Below are 21,953 nucleotides of genomic sequence, written 5' to 3' on the forward strand. Positions count from 1 at the left end.
TATGAAGAGTCAAGGCTTTCTTACATGTGCATGAGAAAATTTAGGTGGAGAAGATATTTTTACCCTAAGAAATTAATGAAATATGAAATTTGAGAAGCTTGGACGTAAGAAGCAAAATAAAAGATTATGTTTTTATCTTTGTAGATATGGTAAATTTGATTTTTCTAACAATGGTGGCTTTTTAGCAAATATTCTTAAGACCAGTGATAATTTTCAAGTATACTAGAAAATTTCCCATAATCTTCAAAGTCAAATATCACATCTTAACACAGAAATGTATGTTTTGCATAAAGCTGAATAAAAACTAAAATGAATTATGACAACAGTATATATACCACATTGAACTTAAAATCTTTGTTAATAACAAAATATGCTGAAGCTTTACTTATACACCACAGTGTATTTTAAAAAAACAATTTTTTCTTCTAATGAACCTTAAAGAATCATCATTTTGAAAGATGACAAGGCAAAAATGTTCTAACAGTTTAAAAATTTTGTTGCTACTAACGAGAATTTTACCAAAGTATATCCTTAAGGCTAGCAAAAAATATTACTATAATATCTTAAATTGATACTCTAGAATCAACACAGACATTCTAGGCATACTAAAAGTCTACTCACACAAATATACCATGTTCTTTATCAGACTTCTTTAAATGACTGGGATATTAAAATTAGGGTACTGTGAAGAAAATGGAAGTATCCTGCTATCCTGAACAATTTGACAGGCAGTAGAAGTAAAAAAGACACACAGGATTCTAATTTTCACTGAAATAAAAACAAGATTCCAAATAGATGGATCTAGAGATGAAACAGAGCTAATGACTAACTTCTATTGGATAAATTAGTAAGAGGAAAAAGAATGTTTTGAATACAGTACAAGAAAGGGAAATAATCTACTTACATTTTTATTTTTTATACTCATCATTTTTCTCCTCCAACTCTTGGGATTTTTTTCCCCTACACTAATAGTAATGAATTCAGGTGGCTAAACTGGGTTTGTTAAGGTGAACTGCCATTTCTGAGGGAGGACTGAAGGAGAATTAATAGAAAGAAATATAGAATTCAGCCTTCTCCAGTAGCAATCTTATTTTGGTAGTGATCATGAGCCACAACTTTCCTCAGTTATGTAGACTTTTAATCAACTAGACACAAAAGATATGTTAATTTGGTGTGAACTAAGCTATGTAGTTTCCTTGCTTGTGATGTGTGTGTATGTGTGTGTGTGTTCAGAGAGAAAAAGGAGAAAGAAGACCTAGGATGTTTGATACTAACAATAAGAAAAAAAATTAGCCAATTTAAAGCTTATTGTTTTGCCATTATGTCATGTGAATAATTACTTTTTTTAAATTAACATATAATGTATTATTTGCCCCAGGGTACAGGTCTGTGAATCATCAGGCTTACACATTTCACAGCACTAACCATAGCACATACTCTCCCCAGCCACCCTATCCTTCCCCTGCCCCACCTGCCAGCAACCCTCAGTTTATTTAGTGAGATTAAGAGTCTCTAATGGTTTGTCTCCCTCCGGATCCCATCTTTCTTTTTTTTTTTTTTTTTTTTTTTACTTCTAACGACATAATTTTTTCCAAGCTGCATTCTGTGAATTACTTGATCAACACTGAGTTTTTCTGCTTTAGAGATGTTTTATGAGAAGGGGAAAAAAACACTTAACTCATATTTTAATTCGCTAGTTTCAACAGGGCTTGCCAAGAAACCTCCCAAATAAAGGCAAGTATAGATGAAGAAATACTTTTTAGAAAAAAATATTTAGAGAAATCTACAAATTCTAATCTACCTATATTATACTCACCAGAATAGCTGATCCCACTGCCTGCAGTAAATGGAACAATAGAAGCATTTTTAACTTTACCACACATTTTGAATTTTACTCAAGATCAGACACATAATGAAACATGGCAATCTTGGCTATGATATAAATATTTTAAGGTATTGCAAACAAATCCAAATGCTGAGTAAGGGAATATAAAGAGTAGACTGTTTCAAAGTAAAAGTTGATGTGGTTATCAATATGGAAACAACCTAAAGGTACTCATACAAAGGAAATTAAGGTTTTTTGTTTTTTTTTAAACTTCAGGAAAAGAACTGACATTAAAATATTAATAAAACTGCCCTTTTGATATAATGACAGATTTTTTGTAGATTCAATTTTCATTGGTAATTACAAACTACTGAAAAGGACTAATTCACAGAACATTTAACAATTTGTACAATAATAAGTCATGTTAGTGTCATGCCAATGAACACATATTAAGTAAAAAACAGAGAGTTTGAAATTCATAGCATTATTAAATTCTAAAATAATCAAATGTTTAAATCTGGAATTTTATAAATTCTAACACTCATGAATTACTATGCAAAATTAAGAATTACTCTAACTTCATCAAGAACTTACTTGGTTTACAACATATTAATTGTATTAATTGGTCTTACCATCTTTTCCATCTATGGATTTTGACACTTCAATATCAAAATTTTCCTGCATCTGCTGACCTCTAAAACAGCTGAGATGTTCTTGCTCAATTAAATTACTTTCTTTTTCTTCCAGAGGCTGCCAAGTACCATCAATAAACCACTGTCCACGCATTACTGGTATTTTATCTGCCTCTGAAAAGAGAAAACACAGAATTATACATTTTAGGATCCAAGGGTCCCAGAGAGAGACACAGTAACTGTAATTTTTATATTTTGTTACTACTGTGGCAAAAACTTCCATGGCTCAGCAGAATCATTTAGTTTTAAATTTAGATTTTAAGGCACAGTACATATTTTTTACAGTATATCATTTTATTTATATTGGATATTATGCAAAAATTATTTTGGCATTAGAAAGGTAGATGAGCTGTTATCTTTATAACTGAGGCCACAAGTAACCCAAATTAGTAGGTGATGGGGTTAAGACAAGTTCATGCAAGATGCTGGTAATAGTTTCACTGTATACGTTCCCAGAAGTATTTCAGAACTAGAGTGTGTGGCAGTAGTGTTGTTGTACTTTTTTTTTTCCCTCACTTTGTTTTTTTCCTTTTCAGCGTAACAGTATTCATTGTTTTTGCACCATACCCAGTGCTCCATGCAATATGTGCCCTCCCTATTACTCACCACCTGGTTCCCCAACCTCCCACCCCCCGCCCCTTCAAAACACTCACGTTGTTTTTCAGAGTCCATAGTCTCTCATGGTTCATCTCCCCTTCCTGTTGTTGTACTTTTTAGAGTTGCCTTGAAGGTTATAGATTCCCAGTTAGAATATAGGAATAGCTGATATATTTAATTATAGTAAATTCCTTACCCATTTTAGGAAAAAATTGAGTGAAAGTTTTCTTGAATAACTGTAAACATTCCTTTGATTAAATACTGTTCCTAGGAGCACCTGGGTGGCTCAGCCCTTAAGTGTCTGCCTTCAGGGACGCCTGGGTGGCTAAGTTGGTTAAGCAGCTGCCTTCAGCTCAGGTCATGATCCCAGCGTCCTGGGATCGAGTCCCACATCGGGCTCCTTGCTCGGCAGGGAGCCTGCTTCGCCCTCTGCCTCTGCCTGCAACTCTGTCTGCCTGTGCTCGCTCTCTCTCTCTAATAAATAAATAAAATCTTTAAAAAAAAAAAAAAAGTGTCTGCCTTCAGCTCAGGTCATGATCCCAGAGTCCTGGGATCGAGCCCCACAGCAGGCTCTCTGCTCCGTGGGAAGCCTGCTTCTCCCTTTCCCACTCCCCTGCTTATATTCCCTCTCTTGCTGTGTCTCTGTCAAATAAATAAATAAAATCTTTAAAATAATAAATTAATTAAAAAATAAAGATTTAAATGCTGTTTCTATAAGCCTAATACTTTCCTTCCTTCCAAACCTCCCTCCCTTCCCTTTCCTCCTTTCCTTCCACGCCTAGTGTGGAGGCCAATGCAGGGCTTGAACTCAGGACCCCAAGATCAAGACCTGAGCTGAGATCAAGAGTTGGACACTTAACCGACTAAGCCACCAAGGCACCCCTATTTATTTATTTTTTTAAATAAACCACAACTGTTAGTTATGTTATTTTGAATCCTTTAAGATTTGTAAAAAAAATAAAGCAAAAATAAAATGGAAATAGCAAGCCTAAAAATAAAAAGCAAAATAAAACAAATGAACTTAATTATGTAGAGATTTGGTGGTTTAATCATATACAGAAAAATTATTTCAACTGGGTTTGAAACACAGTAATGTTTACATATATGAATTAGGATCTATCCTGTGAACAAAAAGAACTACAGATACATCTTAAGCCTGAATTTTGTTTCCTTGAGTTTTTCAAAATGTTATTCTAGCTTTCCTTGCTATATTATTCTTGAGAAGTCTGATGTAAGTCTAATTTTTTTTTAAATAGGAAAAAGAACCAGAATGTGGTTCTTTTTTTTTTTTTTTGATATTTTATTTATTTGACAAGAGAAATCACAACTAGGCAGAGAGGCAGGCAGAGAGAGAGGAGGAAGCAGGCTCCCTGCGCAGCAGAGAGCCCGATGCGGGGCTCGATCCCAGGACCCTGGGATCATGACCTGAGCCGAAGGCAGAGGCTCCAACCCACTGAGCCACCCAGACGCCCCCCCTTTTTTTTTTTTAAGTAAAGTGATCCCCTGCTCACTCTACCCCAGATGATAGAAAAAAAATTGCCTTTAAAGTCTAATAGTTTCTGACTCAAAGTTCATTGTTCTGGATCAATCAGTCTTGGTGGGCCCTTTTGATACATAGATTTCCATTTTTCTCTTGTTTCTGAAAAGTTCCCTCGGATTATGGTTTAGTCTTTAGTTCTGTTCCACTGATTTCTCCCTTTCAGGGACTCTAATTGTAGATATGCTGGGTCTTCCTTTTTCTATATGGAATTTCACACACTTTCTCAAGCTTTTTATTTCTTTCTGCATATTTTCCCATTATTTTGTTTGTTTTCCTTCCTTTTGTTAATCTCTCTTATGTCAATGTCCCTATTAGTATGTCCACAAGTTTGAGAAATTTTTTATTTGGATGGAGTATTTAATAGTTTCCTCAAACTTCTGGGGACGATGGTGGAGTAGGAAGATCCTAAGCTCGCCTCATTCCAAGGATACAACTAGGTAACAATCACATCAGTGTAAATAACCCAGAAAACAATCTGGAGACTCTCCACAGCTAAATGTAGACATGAGGGCACATCAAAGAGTGCAGGAAGGGTGGAGACTTGGTTGGGAACCAAACTGACTGGGAGACTGTCCACGGGAGAAAGTGATGCTATAGGCACAGAAAGAGGAGCAGACACCTCACCAGGCATGGGGAACCTGCACTGGGAAGAGGAATCGTCATAATGTGTGGCTTTGAAAACCACAGGGTCCTAACATCTCAAGTTCTTACAATCAGTGGGGATTAAAAACTGGAACTTTAAAAAATTAGGGGGTGCCTGGGTGGCTCAGTGGGTTAAGCCTCTGGCTTCGGCTCAGGTCATGATCCCAGGGTCCTGGGATTGAGCCTTGTATCAGGCTCTCTGCTCAGCGGGGAGCCTGCTTCCCCTTCTCTCTCTGCCTGCCTCTCTGCCTACTTGTGATCTCTGCCTGTCAAATAAATAAATAAAATCTTAAAAAAAAAAAAAATTAGTGGGCCTGGCTCTGGGAGAGCCAGAGAGGGAGAGAATATGTGTCCCTGGCTGAAAAGAAACAGTATTAGAAACAGCCCCACTGGGGTGCCTGGGTGGCTCAGTGGATTAAGCCGCTGCCTTTGGCTCAGGTCATGATCTCAGGGTCCTGGAATCGAGCCCCGCATCGGGCTCTCTGCTCCGCAGGGAGTCTGCTTCCTCCTCTCTCTCTGCCTACTTGTGATCTCTCTCTGTCAAATAAATAAATAAAATCTTAAAAAAAAAAAAAAAAGAAAAGAAACAGCCCCACTAAGAAACACATTAGAAACAGCAGTTTGAAAAACACCTGGGGAAGATCCATTTATGAATCTCAGAACGTATGCTGGAGAGACAGGGATTTTTAGGAGTCTTCTCCAAGAACAAAGGAGTTGGAGGGTGCCATTTGCCTCCCCATCTCCCCAGCCTAGATACAAAGACACCTGGGAAAACTATTGGGAACTCTCTCTACCTACTTTGTTAACAGAGCTCTTTCCTGTGGACCTGCCTCTTCAACAAGCCCTCAGCAGGAGTCCATCCAAAGCAGTGCAACAAGTGTGGCAGTGTGCAAGTAGCCCCAACAGAGGCCAGAACTGCTCCAAAGTAACCCCTGCCCCGGGGAGAGGGGAAGACAACCACACACACACCAGTTGCACTGTAGCACCACCAGTAGACAGAGGCCAAATGTGTGGTCTGACTGCAGGTCCCACCTACGAACAATAGCTTCTCAGGGGACAACAAAGAGAAAACACCCAGCAGTTTCAGTGATACTGCATCTCTGAAAAAATCCTGGTCTGACTTCATTCAAGGTCAAGGCAGCCCCAGATTGGCCCACTAACAACACAAGAGCCAAACCTTGCCTGCAATAGGCAAACGGAGTCACTGCAGATGACTGGACTAAATGCAATGTGGCTCACCACAATAGGAGGGTACATACAACACACACAGGAGGCACCTGAAGTGCTAGGTTCTGGTGAACAGGGGACTCTGCGCTGCAGGGCACTATAGAAATCTTCATCTTAAGGCCACTACTGTCAGGAGCAAGAGATGTAGCTGATTTATCTAACACAGAGAAACAGAGAGACAAAATGAGGAGAAAGGAATATGTCCCAAATAAAGAATAGGACAAAACACAACAACAGAGCTAAATGAAATGGAGATAAGTAATATGCCTGCTAGAGAATTTAAAGTAATGGTCATAAAGATAATCAATGGAAGAGAGTCGAGGACCTCAGTGAGAACAACAGAAAAGAGAAAACATAAAAAGAGCCAGAGATGGGGGCGCCTGGGTGGCTCAGTGGATTAAGCCGCTGCCTTCGGCTCAGGTCATGATCTCAGGGTTCTGGGATCGAGCCCCGCATCGGGCTCTCTGCTCTGCAGGGAGCCTGCTTCCTCCTCTCTCCCTACTTGTGATCTCTCTCTCTGTCAAATAAATAAATAAAATCTTTAAAAAAAAAAAAAAAGAGCCAGAGATGAACTCAATAATTGAAATAAAAAATACACTAGCGGGAATAAACAGTACATTAAAGGGAAGAACAATGGATTGGCAATCTGGAGGACAGAGTAATGAAAAACAAGCTGAACAGGAGAAAGAAAAAAGAAAAAGAAAAAAAAATAGATTAAGGATCCTCAATAATACCATGAAGTGTAATAACATTCAAATATAGGGATCCCAGAAGGGTAAGATAGAGAAAAAGGGACAGAGAATGTACTTGAAGAAATAATAATGGAAAACTTCTTGAATCTGGGGAAGGAAACAGAAACTCAGATGTAGGAAGTACAGAGAACCCCCAACAAAATCAATCCAAGGAGGTCCACACCAAGACACATAGTAATTAAAATGGCAAAGTAGAGTGATAAAGAGAGAATTTTAAAAGCAATAAGAGAAAAGAAAACACTTAAATATAAGGGAAACTCCATAAGGCTATTAGCTAATTTTTTTTAGCACAAAAGTTACAGGCAAGAAGGGAGGAGCATGATATATTCAGAGTGCTGAAAGAAAAAACCCTGTAACCACACATAATCTAACCAGCAAGGCTATCATTCAGAAGAGGAGGACAGAGTGCTCCGGACAAACAAGAGTTAAAGGAATTCATCACCACTACATCGGCCTTACAAGTAATGTTAAAGGGAACTCTTTGGAAAGACCATGAGCAGGATAAGAACAGTAGGAAGCATAAAAACAGTAAAATTAAGTGTATCTAAAAATCAGTCAAGGGATTCACAAAATAAAAGGATGTAAAGTATGACATCATATACCTAAAATGTGGGAGGGGGTGGGCTCAAATTTAAGTGACAAAGCTCCAATAAAGACATAGAGTGATGGAATGGATAAAAAAGTAGGACCTGTCTATATGCTGCCTAAAAGATACTCATTTCAGACATAGAGACACAGGCAGATTGAAATTGACCTGATGGAAAAGTATTTATCATGCAAATAGAAGTGAGAGAAAGGCTGGGTAGCAATACTTATAATTACACAAAAGAGACTTTATTTTATTATTATTTTTTTTTTAAAGGGAAAGTTTCGCTAAGCAACTTCAGGTTGCTATTCAAGTGTGTGTGTGTGTGTGTGTGCCAAACTGCAGTTCTTTGATCCCAAATAAACAGTCTTGCTTAATTATTGCCTCCTGACAATTTTACTTTATTTTTTAAAATTTTATTTACTTATTTGACATAGAGACACAGTGAGAGAGGGAGCACAAGCAAGGGGAGTGAGAGAGGGAGTAGTAGGCTTCCTGCCGAGCAGGGAGCCTGATGCAGGGCCCGATCCTAGGACCCTGGGGATCATAACCTGAGCTGAAGGCAGACGCTTAACAACTAAGCCACCCAGGTGCCCCACAAAACAGACTTTAAAGCAAAGACTATAACAAGAGTCTATGAAGGACATCACATAATTATAAAAGGAATAATCCAAAAAGAAGATATAATAATTGTAAATATTTATGCACCAGGCATGGGAGCATCCAAGTAGATAAAGTAGCTAATAACAAATATAATGAAAGTAATTGATAGTAATACAATAATAGTAGGAGACTTTAACATCCCACTTATATCAATGAATAAAACATCCAAACAGAGAAGCAACAAGGAAACAGTGGCTTTGGATGATAACATTGGACCAAACAGATCTAACAAGATACATTCAGAACATTCCATTAAAAAACAACGGAATACATTCTTTTCCAGTGCACATGGAACATTCTCCAGAACAGATCACATGTTACAACACAAAACAAGTCTCAACAAATTAAAAAATAATGAAGTCATACCACACATCTTTTTTTTTTTTTTTTTTTTTTAACCACAATGACTTGAAACTAGAAATAAATGACAAGAAAGGATCTGGAAAGAACACAAATATATGGAGGATAAATAACATGCTACTACAACAATGAACATGTCAACCAACAAACCAAAGAGAAAATTAAAAAAATATGTGGAGACAAATGAAAATGAAAACACAATAGTCCAAAACCTACGAGATGTAGCAAAAGCTGTTCTAAGAACACAGTTTAATGGCAAGATAGACCTACCTCAAGAAGGAAGAAAAATTTCAAATAAACAACCCAAGCTTTCATCTAATGGAGCTAGAAAAGGGAAAACAAAACCCAAAAAACAGTGGAAGGAAGCAAATAAAAGGATTAGGCAGAAATAAACAAAATAGAAATTAAAAAAACAAACAAAACATTAGAACAGATCAATGAAACCGGAAGCTGTTCTTTGAAAAGGGGGGGGGGCGGGGGGGGAAGGGTGTTTTTAGCCAGACTCATCATAAAAAGAGACTGAAACAAAATCTGAAATGAAAGAGAAATAACAACACCACAGGAATACAAAAGACTGTACCAGGCATTGCTGCTGCGAAGCTGGAACGCCTCCATCTAGAAGATAAAAAAAAAGAGCGGGGGGGGGGCACCTGGGTGGCTCAGTTGCTAAGCATCTGCCTTCAGCTCAGGTCACGATCCCAGGGTCCTGGGATTGGGCCCCATATCAGGCTCCCTGCTCAGTGGGAAGCCTGCTCTTCCCTGTGTCTCTCCCTCTGCTTGTATTCCCTCTCTCACTGTGTCTCTCCCTGTCAAATGAATAGGCAAAATCTTTTTTTTTTAAGATTTTATTTATTTGACAGACAGAGATCACAAGTAGGCAGAGAGGCAGGCAGAGAGAGAGAGGGGGAAGCAGGCTCCCTGAGCTGAGAGCCACTGAGCCACCCAGGCACCCCTGAATAGACAAAATCTTAAAAAAGAAATACAAAAGATTATAGGAGAATGTTATAAAAAATTATATGCTAGCAAATTGGTCAATGTAGAAAACATGTCTTAATTTCTAGAAGCATATAACCTCCCAAAACAAAATCAGCAAGAAATAGAAAATTTGAACAGACTGATTACCAGCAATAAATTGAATCACTAATCAAAAAACTCCCAAAAAACAAAGTCCAGGACCAGATGGCTTAACTAGTGAATTTTACCAAACATGTAAAGAAGAGCTCAAATATATTTCTCTCAAACTATTATAAAAAGTAGAAGAGGAAAGAAAGTTCATCCTTCCAAATTCATCCAAATTCCAAATTCATCCTATGAGGCCAGCATTGCCCTGATACCAAAAACAATAAAGACATTACAAAAAAGAGAACTATAGGCCCATATCTCTGATGAACATAGATGCAAATATCCTCAAGAATATAGGCATCAGGCCTATATCCTCAAGCCATAGGCATCAGGCAAGAAAAAGAAGTGAAACGTTCACTGTTGGCAGATGACAGGATACTATATATAGAAAACCCTAAAGACTCCACCAAAAAAACTATAGAACTGATAAATGAATTAGGTAAGGTCGCATGATACAAAAATCCATATATAGAACTCCACTGCATTTCTACACACTAATAATGTAGAATAATGAGAGAAATTCATAAAATAATCTCATTTACAATTGCTCCAAAATAATAAAAATCTAGGAATAAACTTAACCAATGAAGTGAAAGACCTGTACTCTGAAAACTATAAAAGAACACCAATGAAAGAAATTAAATATGACACAAAGAAACAGAAAGAGATTCCATAGTTATGGAATGGGAGAACAAATACTGTTAAAATATCCAGACTACCTAAAGCTATCTACGATTTAATGACATCCCTATCAAAATACCAACAGCATATTTCACAGAGCTAGAACAAATAATTCTCAAATTTATATGGAAACACAAAAGACCCTAAAGAGTCAAGGCACTCTTGATAAAGAACAACAAAACTGGTGTTACCACATCTCAGTTTTCAAGATATTCTACAAAGCTGTAGTAATCAAAACAGTAGGATACTTGCACAAAAACTGACACATACATAGATCACTGGAACAGAACAGGAAGTCCAAAAATAAAACCATGATTATACTGTCAATTAATTTACAACAAAAGGTGAGAATACGCAACAGGGAGAAGACAGTCTTTTCAACAAATGGTGCTGGGAAAACTGGACCATTTTCTTAAACCATACACAAAAATAAACTCAGAATGGACTAAAGACCTAAATGTGAGAACTAAAACCATAGAAATCCCAGCAGAGAGCAAAGTTAGTAATTTCTCTGACATGGGTGGTAGCTACATTTTTCTATGTACATCTTCTAAGACAATGGAAGCAAAAGTAAAAATAAACTATTGGGATTTCATAAAAATAAAAAGCTTCTGCACAGCAAAGGAAACAACAAGGCAAAAAGACAACCTACTGAACGGGGCATATATCTGTAAATGATTTATCCAGTAAGGGGTTAGTATCCAAAATATATAAAGAACTTACACAACTCAACACCAAAAAACTAAATAATCCAATTAAAAAATGAGCAGAAGACATGAACAGACATTTCTCCAAAGAAGACATACAGATGAGATGGTCAACAGACACATGAAAAAATGCATCAGGGAAATGCAATTGAAACCACAATAAAATATCACCTCATACCTGTCAGAATGGCTAAAAAACAGAAGAAAGAAGTGTTGAAGAGGATGCAGAGGAAAATCAAACCCTTGTACGTTTTTGGTGGGAATGCACACTGGTGCAGCCACTGTGGAAAACAGTATGGAGGGTCCTCAAAAAATTAAAAATGCAATTACCACAGGATCCACTAATTCCACTACTGGATATTTACCCAAAGAACAGGAAAACACTAACTTGAAAAGACAGATGCACATCTATATTTACTACAGCATATTTACATTTTTATAGCATATTACAACAGTCAAGTTATAGAAGCAACCCAAGTGTCCACTGATAGAGGAACGGATAAAGATCTCTCTCTCTCTCTCTCTCTCACACACACACACACACACACACAGCAATACTATTACTCAGCCATAAAAAAAGAATGAAATCTTGTTTTTTTGCCAACAACATGGATGGATCTAGTGGGTATAACGTTAGTGAAATAAAGCAGAGAAAAACAAATACCATATGATTTCACTCATATGTGGAAACAAAACAAAGAAGTAAGAGACAAACCAAATAATACTCTTAAATACAGAGAACAAAATGATAGTTATCAGAGGGGCAGTGGGTGGGGAATGGATGAAACAGACGAAGGAGATTAAGAGTACACTTAGTATGGGATGCCTGGGTGGCTCAGTCAGTTAAGCATCTGCCTTCGGCTCAGGCCAGGATCCTGGGATCAAGTCCTGCATCAGGCTCCTTGCTCAGCGGGGAGCCCTCTTCTCCCCCTGCCCGCCTCTCCCCCTGCTTGTGCTCTCTCTCTGACAAATAAATAGTATAAATAAAAAAAAGATACACTTGGTGTGATGAGCACTGGGTAGTGCAAAGAATTGTTAAATCATTATACTGTGCCAGAAACTAATGTTAACACTGTACATTAATTAAACTGTTATTAAAAAAAATAAGACTTTTCCTCTGCTTTGGACTTCCTTTTTATGAAAGAATTTTTTTTTTAAGATTTTATTTATTTATTTGACAGACAGAGATCACAATTAGGCAGAGAGGCAGGCAGAGAGAAAGGGAGGGAAGGAGGCTCTCTGCTGAGCAGAGAGCCCGATGCAGGGCTCGATCTCAGGATCCTGGGATCATGACCTGAGCCGAAGGCAGAGGCTTTAACCCACTGAGCCACCCAGGCGCCCAATGTGAAAGAATTTTTATCAGTGGAAATATGTTGGTTCATATTTTCTGTATTCCTCTTAAAGTAACTTTGTATAACATCTAATTTATTTCTATTCCTGAGCACTTTATGGACAAAGTTCTTAGTTGAAGGCTGTCCTGCTTCTGCAGATTAGTAAAAGCAGTTGTTTTAATGGATAATGTTATGGTGGTAGTAGGGGTGGTGGTGGGTGGGTGGGTACTGAACTTGTGTGTCCTGTTTCTCTTTGATTTCTCCAGGACACTTATTTTCTCCTTCCTTTCTTCTTTCCTCTCCTATATGGCTCTGAGGGGAACCATCCTTTCTCTATCTCCTCTCCCAAGAGCAGTGTTTCTCTGATGCTGTTAGTCGTCCCTCTCTTTCACACACCTTCCCTATAGCTAGTGCTATGAATTCCTAAGTCCCAGGCCTGTGTCTGTATTTTCCCAGTTGTGTGGGGGATGTTTTCTTTCTATGGGGGTCATTTTGCTTGTGGTTCATTTTAAACCTCTGATCTCCTTTCCTCTGTCTTCACTATCTCTTGAGCCTCTCCTTGCCCCACTTTCCAGACTCAAGGGTTTGTAGCAGCAACAGGAACTGCTGTAATTTGTTGTTTCTTTACATAAAGGCAATTTAACATTCATGGTATTATCTACACTGTAGTAATGCTGAAGGTGTGATTTATATACGGGCTGTGTGTGTGTGTGTGCATGTACGTGTATGGTCCTGCTTGGTCTTATGGCTTTTGGGAAGGATGTGTGGAGAGACTAACATTTGGACAGCTGTCATTATCTTCCAAACCCAAAAGCTCATCTCATTTAATTTTTTAAAAAAGATTTTATTTATTTATTTGACAAACAGAGATCACAAGTAGGCAGAGAGGCAGGCAGAGAGAGAGGAGGAAGCAGGGTCCCCACGGAGCAGAGAGCCTGATGTGGGGCTCGATCCCAAGACCCTGAGATCATGACCTGAGCCATAAGCAGAGGCTTTAACCCACTGAGCAACCCAGGTGCCCCCTCATTTAATTTTTATAATAATCTTAAAAGATAGCTATAGTTACTGCACCTTTACAAATAAATAGGCTAAGTCTCAGTGAAACTAAATACCTTGCCCAAAGGCACATAGCTAAATAATATGAGAAGCAGGATTCCTGCCAAACTTTGACTCCTATGTTCATCTAGGCTTCTACTCTACACACAACCTTCTCAAGAAAGAAAAATCCCTTTTTAGCCTTCTCCCAAGAAATACAGACTGTTTAGCTGTGTTAGTAATTTGAAAAAAAGTAATTTGGGAGATTTTATACTGACAGTCTATTATAAGACTTACAAACCAGAACCAACCATGCCTCCCCATAAAAACCAGAGTGAAAAACAGTAAAACAAGTTTATAGCAAACATCTGTAATTTGAACTCTTTTCCTCTCTTTAGCCTAATAAATCTAAACAAAAACTCTACTGATAGATGTTTTTGGAGTTTTACCCAAGCTTCAAGTCCTACCAGTATGCTATTAAAGATCATCTTTCTGGTTCAGTCCTCTATCTTGTCCAAATATTCAACTGCTAACTAAAATGTCTCCTAGCAGACAGATCACAATGACAAGAATCACAAGTAGCCATGAAACATACTAGATTCCTGGAAAACAAAACAGAACACAAACTGTTACTCGACTTGTATTCCCTGTCACAGCAAATGGTGTGCTGACAGCATTGAACCAGTCACCCAAGACGCCTCCTCCTCCAGTGCTTCTCATAACCAGACATTAATCAGTCTTTACTGTATCTCCTAAATCACCTTCAAATTCATCCCATATTCATTGGGTCTACAGTCTAAGTTCACACCCTTATCATTTTTACCTGTTTTATTTCAGGAACTTCTTTTCTAAATGTAGTATCCCTAGCTTCAACTCTCATCAAATGCCTGCTCACACAGCTGTGTAAGTAGATGTTCATGGACACACATACACGAATCCCCCTAACTTACTCTCTTCTTTTTAGAGAAAGATTCAATCCTCCTTTTACAGAGTTTCCAGAGAAACTTTGTAAAATACCACAAATCATGTTATTCTAATACTTCAAATTCTTTAATGGCTCCTCACTCCCTACTAAATGAACTCTGAGCTTCTTAGAATTAATTATAAGCTCATGATCTTTCTTTGACTACCTCTTCACATAACTGATGCTGTGTTAGGTACTTATTCACCTACATAATATCTGAATGTCTATGATGAAGCAGGCTCTGGGGTAGGCTCTGGATGATACGTGAGATAATGCTGATGGTCGCTGTGCTGTCCATGTCAACAAGGACAGTTCCTTGAATGTGTGATGTTGAGCTGTATTTCTGTATCAGGCATGTGCTGTTCCTTCTACCTGGATTCTCTTCCCCATATTCTTCATTTAGCTAACCTGCATCCTTCTCTCCTGCAGGAAGCCTTTGGTGACCTGCCCTTCTCTGTGATTTCACTGAATAAACTCTGCACATCTGTCAGTGTTTATGTTACTTAGTCTTCCTCACTTCCATTGGATACTTGCATGTAGGTACTATGTCTTAGGAGCCTCCAAAACCTAAAAAAGAAGAGCACCTATGATACAGTAGGATTTGAATAAAAGTATGCTGAATGTTGCTGAACAAGTCATACTTCATTCAGCTTATCCTATCATCTGGCAAATGTGGTAGACTGAACACTTTTATTATTACTCCCAACTGGGCCTTCCTCAGTTTGAGTGGTACTTGCCAGCCTCTTTAGTTGGTCTATGCCATGGTCAGCCATTAACTTTCTATTTTCTGATAATTATATGATTCAGAGGAAAGAGTCTGACCATTTTCCCAGAGTAAAAGGACAGGTTATTTTTTTTGTGGGGGGGTGGACATTCTGTTAATGAATGACATACATATAGAAAGGTGTGCTAATCTTATGCATACAGCTCAATGGCTTTTTACAAGTTAGTGGCACCCAGATCAAGAAAGAAAACATTATTAACATTTCGGAAGCCCCCTCATGCATCTCCTTCTGAGTGCTACCCCTTACCAATGGTAAACATAATTTTTACCTCTAGCACCACAGATTATTTTTGCTTTTTAGTAGTTTATATCGTAGAATCATGTAGTATGTATTCTTCTATGACTTTCTTTGGCTCAGCATTATGTAACTGAGAGTCAGCCACAAAGATGGCATTATTTGCATGATTCAAGTACTCGCCAGGTGATAGCAAGTGGGCATTACATAGCTGTGACCTATGTTCTGAGGCTATCATCTTCTACTATTAAAATAATTCCAAATAGCATAGAGACATCTGCCAAAAATCCCTAATTATATGCTTTAAAAGATATTAAATCATCAATTCATTAATGGATCTCCATAGGGAGCAAGCTCTAATGTAAGGAAACCCCCCTAAACGGGCCTTTAGCCATATAAATGAAGCACTCACAGCTTTGAACTAGAGAGGACTATTCCTGCCTCTCTAATATGGACATACTTTCACCCTGTCTGAGGCTCAGAATATCCCATGCCAGGCTGCCCTCATGGCTGGAAGCCCTCCTAATCTGGCTTATGCTCTGATATCCCACAATAAGCCATGATCCCTTGTGGCTAACCTCCTCACCCCACACAGTTGGCCTCCAATATCCCATGCTAGGCTGCCTCTCATGTGGACATCTCTTCACTCAGCTTGGACTCTGACATCCTAAGCCCAGCTGTCAGTATTGCTCAGGAGCAGGAAAAGAGAGAAGGGCTAGTTTCCTAGTTTTCAACCTGGGACAATTCTCCCCACCAGGAGACATTCGGCAATGTTTTGTTTTGCTGTTGTTTTTTAAAGATTTTATTTATTTGTCAGAGAAAGAGAGAAAGCACAAGCAGAGGAAGTGACAGGCACAGGGAGAAGCAGGCTCCCTGCTGAGCAAGGAGCCTGATGTGGGACTTGATCCCAGGACTCTGGGATCATAACCTAAGCTGAAGGCAGATGCTTAACTGACTGAGCCACCCAGTCATCCTCACATTTGGCAATGTTTGAAGGCATTTTTGATTGTCACAGTTTGGGGGTGGGACAGTGTTGCTGGTATCTAGGCCAAAGATGTTGCTAAACATCTTGCACAGAACAGTTCCCCTGACCTCACACCACCATGCCCAGAAATAATAAATCATCTGCCCAAAATATCAACAAGTGCTGAGATAAACTCTGGGCCAGCAGCACCTTTTAAAACCTAAAACATGGGTATCTTCTTACACAGCAATTCTAGAAATATGCTTTATAGAATAAATTCTTGCAAAAATGTCTGAAGATAAAGATGTTAACCTCAATATTGTTATAAATGAAAACAGAAGAATAAAAACAAACAAAATGACCCAAATTTCTACCAACAGAGGACCAGACATACAAATGTTGCTTGGCACATAGTAGGTATGAAAAATATTCATTAAATCAAAATATGAATGAATGGATAATATAGCCATAGTGAAATAATGTTCAGAAAAAGTAGGTCTACATTTAATGACATGGAATAATGTCTACAATAAAAATTTAAAAATTAAATCATAGTTATATGTAAGTAATGTAATCCTGTTTCTGTAAGATATATACATTAGTATCTATACTACAAATAAGTGGAGAAAAATACACTAAGCTGTTATTAACAGATGATCTCTGGGAGATAGGGCTATAAGGAAATTTTTATTTCTACATAATAAATGTCAAATTGTTTGGTGTTTTTATAATATAAATGTTTTGGTTTTATATTCAGTTAATGATGAATACAATGATGGTTAGTCTTATATGTATCAAGTTAAGTGGGCCACAGGGTACCCAGATATTTGGTCAAACATTCTGGGTGTTTGTGTGTTTTGGGATGAGATTAACATGTATATTAATAGACTGAGTAAAGCAGATTGCCCCCCATAATGTGGGTGGGCCTCATCTAATTAGTTGAAGGCCTGAATAAACAAAAGGCTGACCCTCCCTCATATAAGAGGGAATTCTGTCTGTTGGTCTTTAAGCTGGAACATTAAGCTTTTCCCTCTTGATGGCCTTTGAACAGAGACACTAGCTCTGCCAACTTGCCAGCCTCCCTCCCTAATTATGTGAGCCAAATCCTTATCATCTCTTCATCTCTGCAGAACCCTAATACATTCAGGGAAAGTAAAGATCACATATTTTGGAAGAAACTCCAAGATGCCCCCACTATATCTACTCTCTCCCTATTCCTTATAACACAATACTAATTTATTCAGGGCAGCAATATGCGGTTAAAAGACTTTTTCTAGTCTTCTTGTGCAGCTAGGTTCCATCATATGGCTGAATTTTAGTAAAAATTTTAGTAAAAGGATACTACAAATTACTGGTGATAAGAGTTCTTTTATTTTTACCTCTTTCTTTGCTGTTACTTTTATGTCTTGAGCTCCTGAAGATCTCAAGTCACCTACTATAAAACTGTGATTTGTAATGTTAAAAAAAAATCCACAAGCCAAAGACAGAGTCACTTATACCAGACCAAGTCACCAAACCGAGGCTTAATACCTAACTAAACTGAAGTTCCAATCTTTCCCCTAGAAGTATAGTTTTAACTTGTCAGAAATTTCCTCATCAGAAAAAGAATATAATCTATCACTTGGGTTCATTCCATCCCCCAAAGGAAGATGAGGTAATCCACCTACCTAGTAAGACCCTCTGCCCTTTCCCCTAAGGGAAGATGCCTATGCCTGAAACAATCTTTTGCTTAATAACTTCTTGACCCACTCTCCTTCCTATAAAACCTTCCATTCAGCACAACTCCTGGGATGCTGCCTGATTCATGAACTGCTTAACAAAGCCAGTTATATCTTCAAATTTACTCCGCTGAATTTTGTTTTTTTAACAACAATAAAAACATTATGTGGTCTCTGTCCTTGTTTCTGGCACAGAACTCCTAAAACCCTTGGAATTTCTTAAGAGATGAGAAAGATAAAGCTATCTTTTATTATGATAACAAGGTGAATTTTGGACCACCTCTAGCTCATCTAAGGATAGGGCCTGGCCACCAGAGGAACCAATCATGTAATTAGAAGGTTGGAATGTTCAGTCTCACTCCCTCACCTCCTTTGAGAGGGGAGGGGCTGAAGGTTGAATGGATCACCAATGGCCACTGATTTAATCAGCCATACCCATGTGAAAAAGTAAACCTAAAAACCCAAACGGAGAGTCTGGAGAGCTTCTGGATTGGGGAACACGTGGAACTGTAGTAAGAATGGAGCACTAAGAGAGAGCATAGAAACTGTACCCCTTTTCCCACATGACTTGCCCTAAGAATCTTTTCACTTGGTTGTCCCTAAATTATATAGTTTGTAATAAACCAGTAATCCAGGAAGTGGAATGTTTCTCTCAGTTCTGTGAGCTGCTCTAGCAAATTAATCAAACCCAAGCAGGGGGTTGTGGAAACCTCTGATTAACAATAGCTGGTCAGTAAGAAGTAAAAGTAACAACTGGCTTTGTGACTGGCTTCTGAGGGTAGGGGGTAAGGGAGCCAGTCTTGGAGGACTTAGCCCTTAACCTGTAGGATCTGATGCTATCTCTGGGGAGACAGTGTCAGAACTGTTTAACTATAGAACAACTACAGCTGGTATCCCTAGAGAACTGCTTGGCCACCACAGTCCCACACAGTACCACACTCACATACATGGAATTGGCTACAAGAACCTAAAGACTTACATAAGACAGAACGCTGAATAACAGAAAGAACCTCTGTCCCTTGTTATAGGGCCACATAGCCCTGAACGCTAGACATCCACACTTCTTTTAAGTCGAAATTAATACACCTTTTTGTGTTTAAGCCACTGGTATTTTAGCTTTTTAAGATCACACACAGCACAATCTCATGGTGATATGGCCTTACACAGTTATATATGTTTAAAATGTCACCTTACTTTGTAGTTATAGCATGGTGAGATCTGGATGCATCTGTTAAACAACAGACTATGTAGCTAGGCACCAGAGAAACACTTTTCACAGGGATAACACATGTAAAGAATATGTTGGAACTAGATAAACAAAGTATTACTTTTTTCATTTATGACAACACTCATTGAAAATCATTATAAACTTAATATAATTAAGACTAATACTTATAATTACTACCTGCCTATCAGAAAATAAGTAAGTCATAATCCTAATTGTAACTCTTAGGCAAAAAAGAAAGGCCTTTACTGGAATCATATTCATTGCAGCATTATTTATAATAGCCAAGATATGGAAGATGTGGAAACAACCTAAGTGACCACGGATGGATAAACAGGTATAGAAGATGTGGTATGCACACACACACACACACACACACAATGGACTATTATTCAATAAAAAAGAATGAAATTTTGCCATTTGGGTCAACATGGGTGTAGCTTGAAAGCATTATGCTAAGTGAAATAAGTCAGACAGAGAAAGAAATACTATATGATCTCACTTATATGTGGAATTAAAACAAAAACAAAAGAAGCTCACATACAGAGAACAGATTGGCGGTTGCCAGGGGTGGGGAGTGGGCAAAACGGATGAAGGCAGATCTAAAGATACGAACTTCTAGTTATAAAATAAATCATGAGGATGTAATGTACACTACGGTGACTGTAGTTAATAATATTGTGTTCATACCTTGTTTTATTGTGCTTCACAGATACATTTTTTTACAAATTGAAAATTTGTGGCAACCCTACATCGAGCAAGTCTTTTGTGCTATCTTTCCAACTGTGTTTATTCACTTTGTGTCTCTGTGTCACACTTTGGTAATTCTGGCATTATTCAAACTTTCTCATTATTATTATATTTGTTATGGTGATCTGTGAACAGTGATCTTTCACAACAATTACTGTTGTAATTGTTTTTGGACACCATGAACTATACCCACACAAGATGGCAAACTTAATTTATAAGTATGTATTCTGACTGCTCCACAGACTGCCTCTCTCCCTCTCCTCAGGTCTCCCTATTCCTTGAGATACAATAATATTGAAATCAGGGAAATTAAGAGCCCTACAATGGCTTCTAAGAGCTCAAGTGAAAGGAAGAGTCACATGTCTCTCACTTTAAATCAAAAGCTAGAAATGATGAAGCCTAGTGAGGAAGGCATGTGAAAGTTGAGACAGGCCAAAAGCTAAGCCTCCTATGCCATAGTTAGCCAACTTGTGAATGCAAAGAAAAGTTCCTGAAGGAAATTAAAAGTGCTAGTCCAGTGAACATATGTATGATGAGAAAGCAAAACAGCTCATTGGTGATATGAACAAAATCTTAGTGTTTTAGATAAAAGATCAAACCAGCTGCAACATTCTCTTAAGCCAAAGCCTAATCCCAAGGAAGACCCTAACTATTCTATTCTAAGAGGGCTGAGAAAGGTGAGGAAGCTGCAGAAAAGTCTGAAGCCAGCAGAGGTTGGTTCATGAGGTTTAGGGAAAGAAGCAGTCTCCTTAACGGGAAAGTACAAAGTGAAGTAGCAAGTGCTAATGTAGAAGCTATTATCCGGAAGATGTAGCTCACATGTAAATGAAGGTGGCTACACTAAACAACAGATTTGCAATGTAGATGAAACAGTCTTCTATTGGAAGAAGGTGCCACCTAGGACTTTCATAGTAGAGAGGAGGCAATGCCTGGCTTCAAAGCTTCAAAGGACAGGCTGACTCCCTTGCTAGGGGCTAATGCAGCTAGTGACTTGAAGTTGAAGCTAACACTCATTTACCAATCTGAGAATCCCAGGGCCCTTAAGAATAATGCTAGCTCTACTCTGCCTGTGCTCTGTAAATGGAACAACAAAGCCTGGAAGACAGCTCATCTCTTTACAACATGGTTTACTGGATATTTTAGGTCCACTGTTGAGACCTACTGCTCAGGGGCGGGGGGGGGGGGGGGAAGATTCCTCAGGGAAAAAAAAGAAGAAAGAAAAAAAGATTCCTTTTAAAATATTACTGCTCACTGAAAAGGCACCTGGTCACCTAAGAGTTCTCATGGAGATGTACACTGAGATTAATGAATGTTGTTTTCATGGCTGCTAACATAACATCTATTCGGCAGTCTATAGATCAAAGAATAATTTCAATTCTCAAATTTTTTTAAAAGATTTTATTTATTTAATTGACAGAGAGCACAAGAGTGAGTGCACAAGAAGGGGGAGAGGCAGGCAGAGAGAGAAGAAGCAGGCTCCCACTGATCAAGGAGCCTGATGTGGGACTCGATCCCAGGACCCCGGGATCATGACCTGAACTGAAGGCAGATGT

At 38.3% G+C, this 21,953-nt stretch overlaps 1 protein-coding gene across 6 annotated transcripts in view; it reads right to left on the reverse strand.

Annotated features, from left to right (window-relative positions):
• Positions 1 to 21,953, reverse strand: part of DDHD1 (DDHD domain containing 1) — a 95,293-nt gene that overhangs the window by 52,478 nt on the left and 20,862 nt on the right. For 4 of the 6 annotated variants that reach the window (XM_046008634.1, XM_046008632.1, XM_046008631.1 and 1 more), the window contains exon 2: positions 2,458 to 2,631. In XM_046008634.1, coding sequence (XP_045864590.1) covers positions 2,458 to 2,631 — 174 coding nt within the window. Of the gene's footprint in view, positions 1 to 1,816; positions 1,838 to 2,457; positions 2,632 to 21,953 lie in introns of all 6 variants that reach the window. The other 2 variants (XM_046008633.1, XM_046008630.1) reach the window with 1 other exon arrangement.

Source organism: Meles meles, chromosome 6, assembly GCF_922984935.1.
Source record: "Meles meles chromosome 6, mMelMel3.1 paternal haplotype, whole genome shotgun sequence".
Taxonomy (NCBI): domain Eukaryota; kingdom Metazoa; phylum Chordata; class Mammalia; order Carnivora; family Mustelidae; genus Meles; species Meles meles.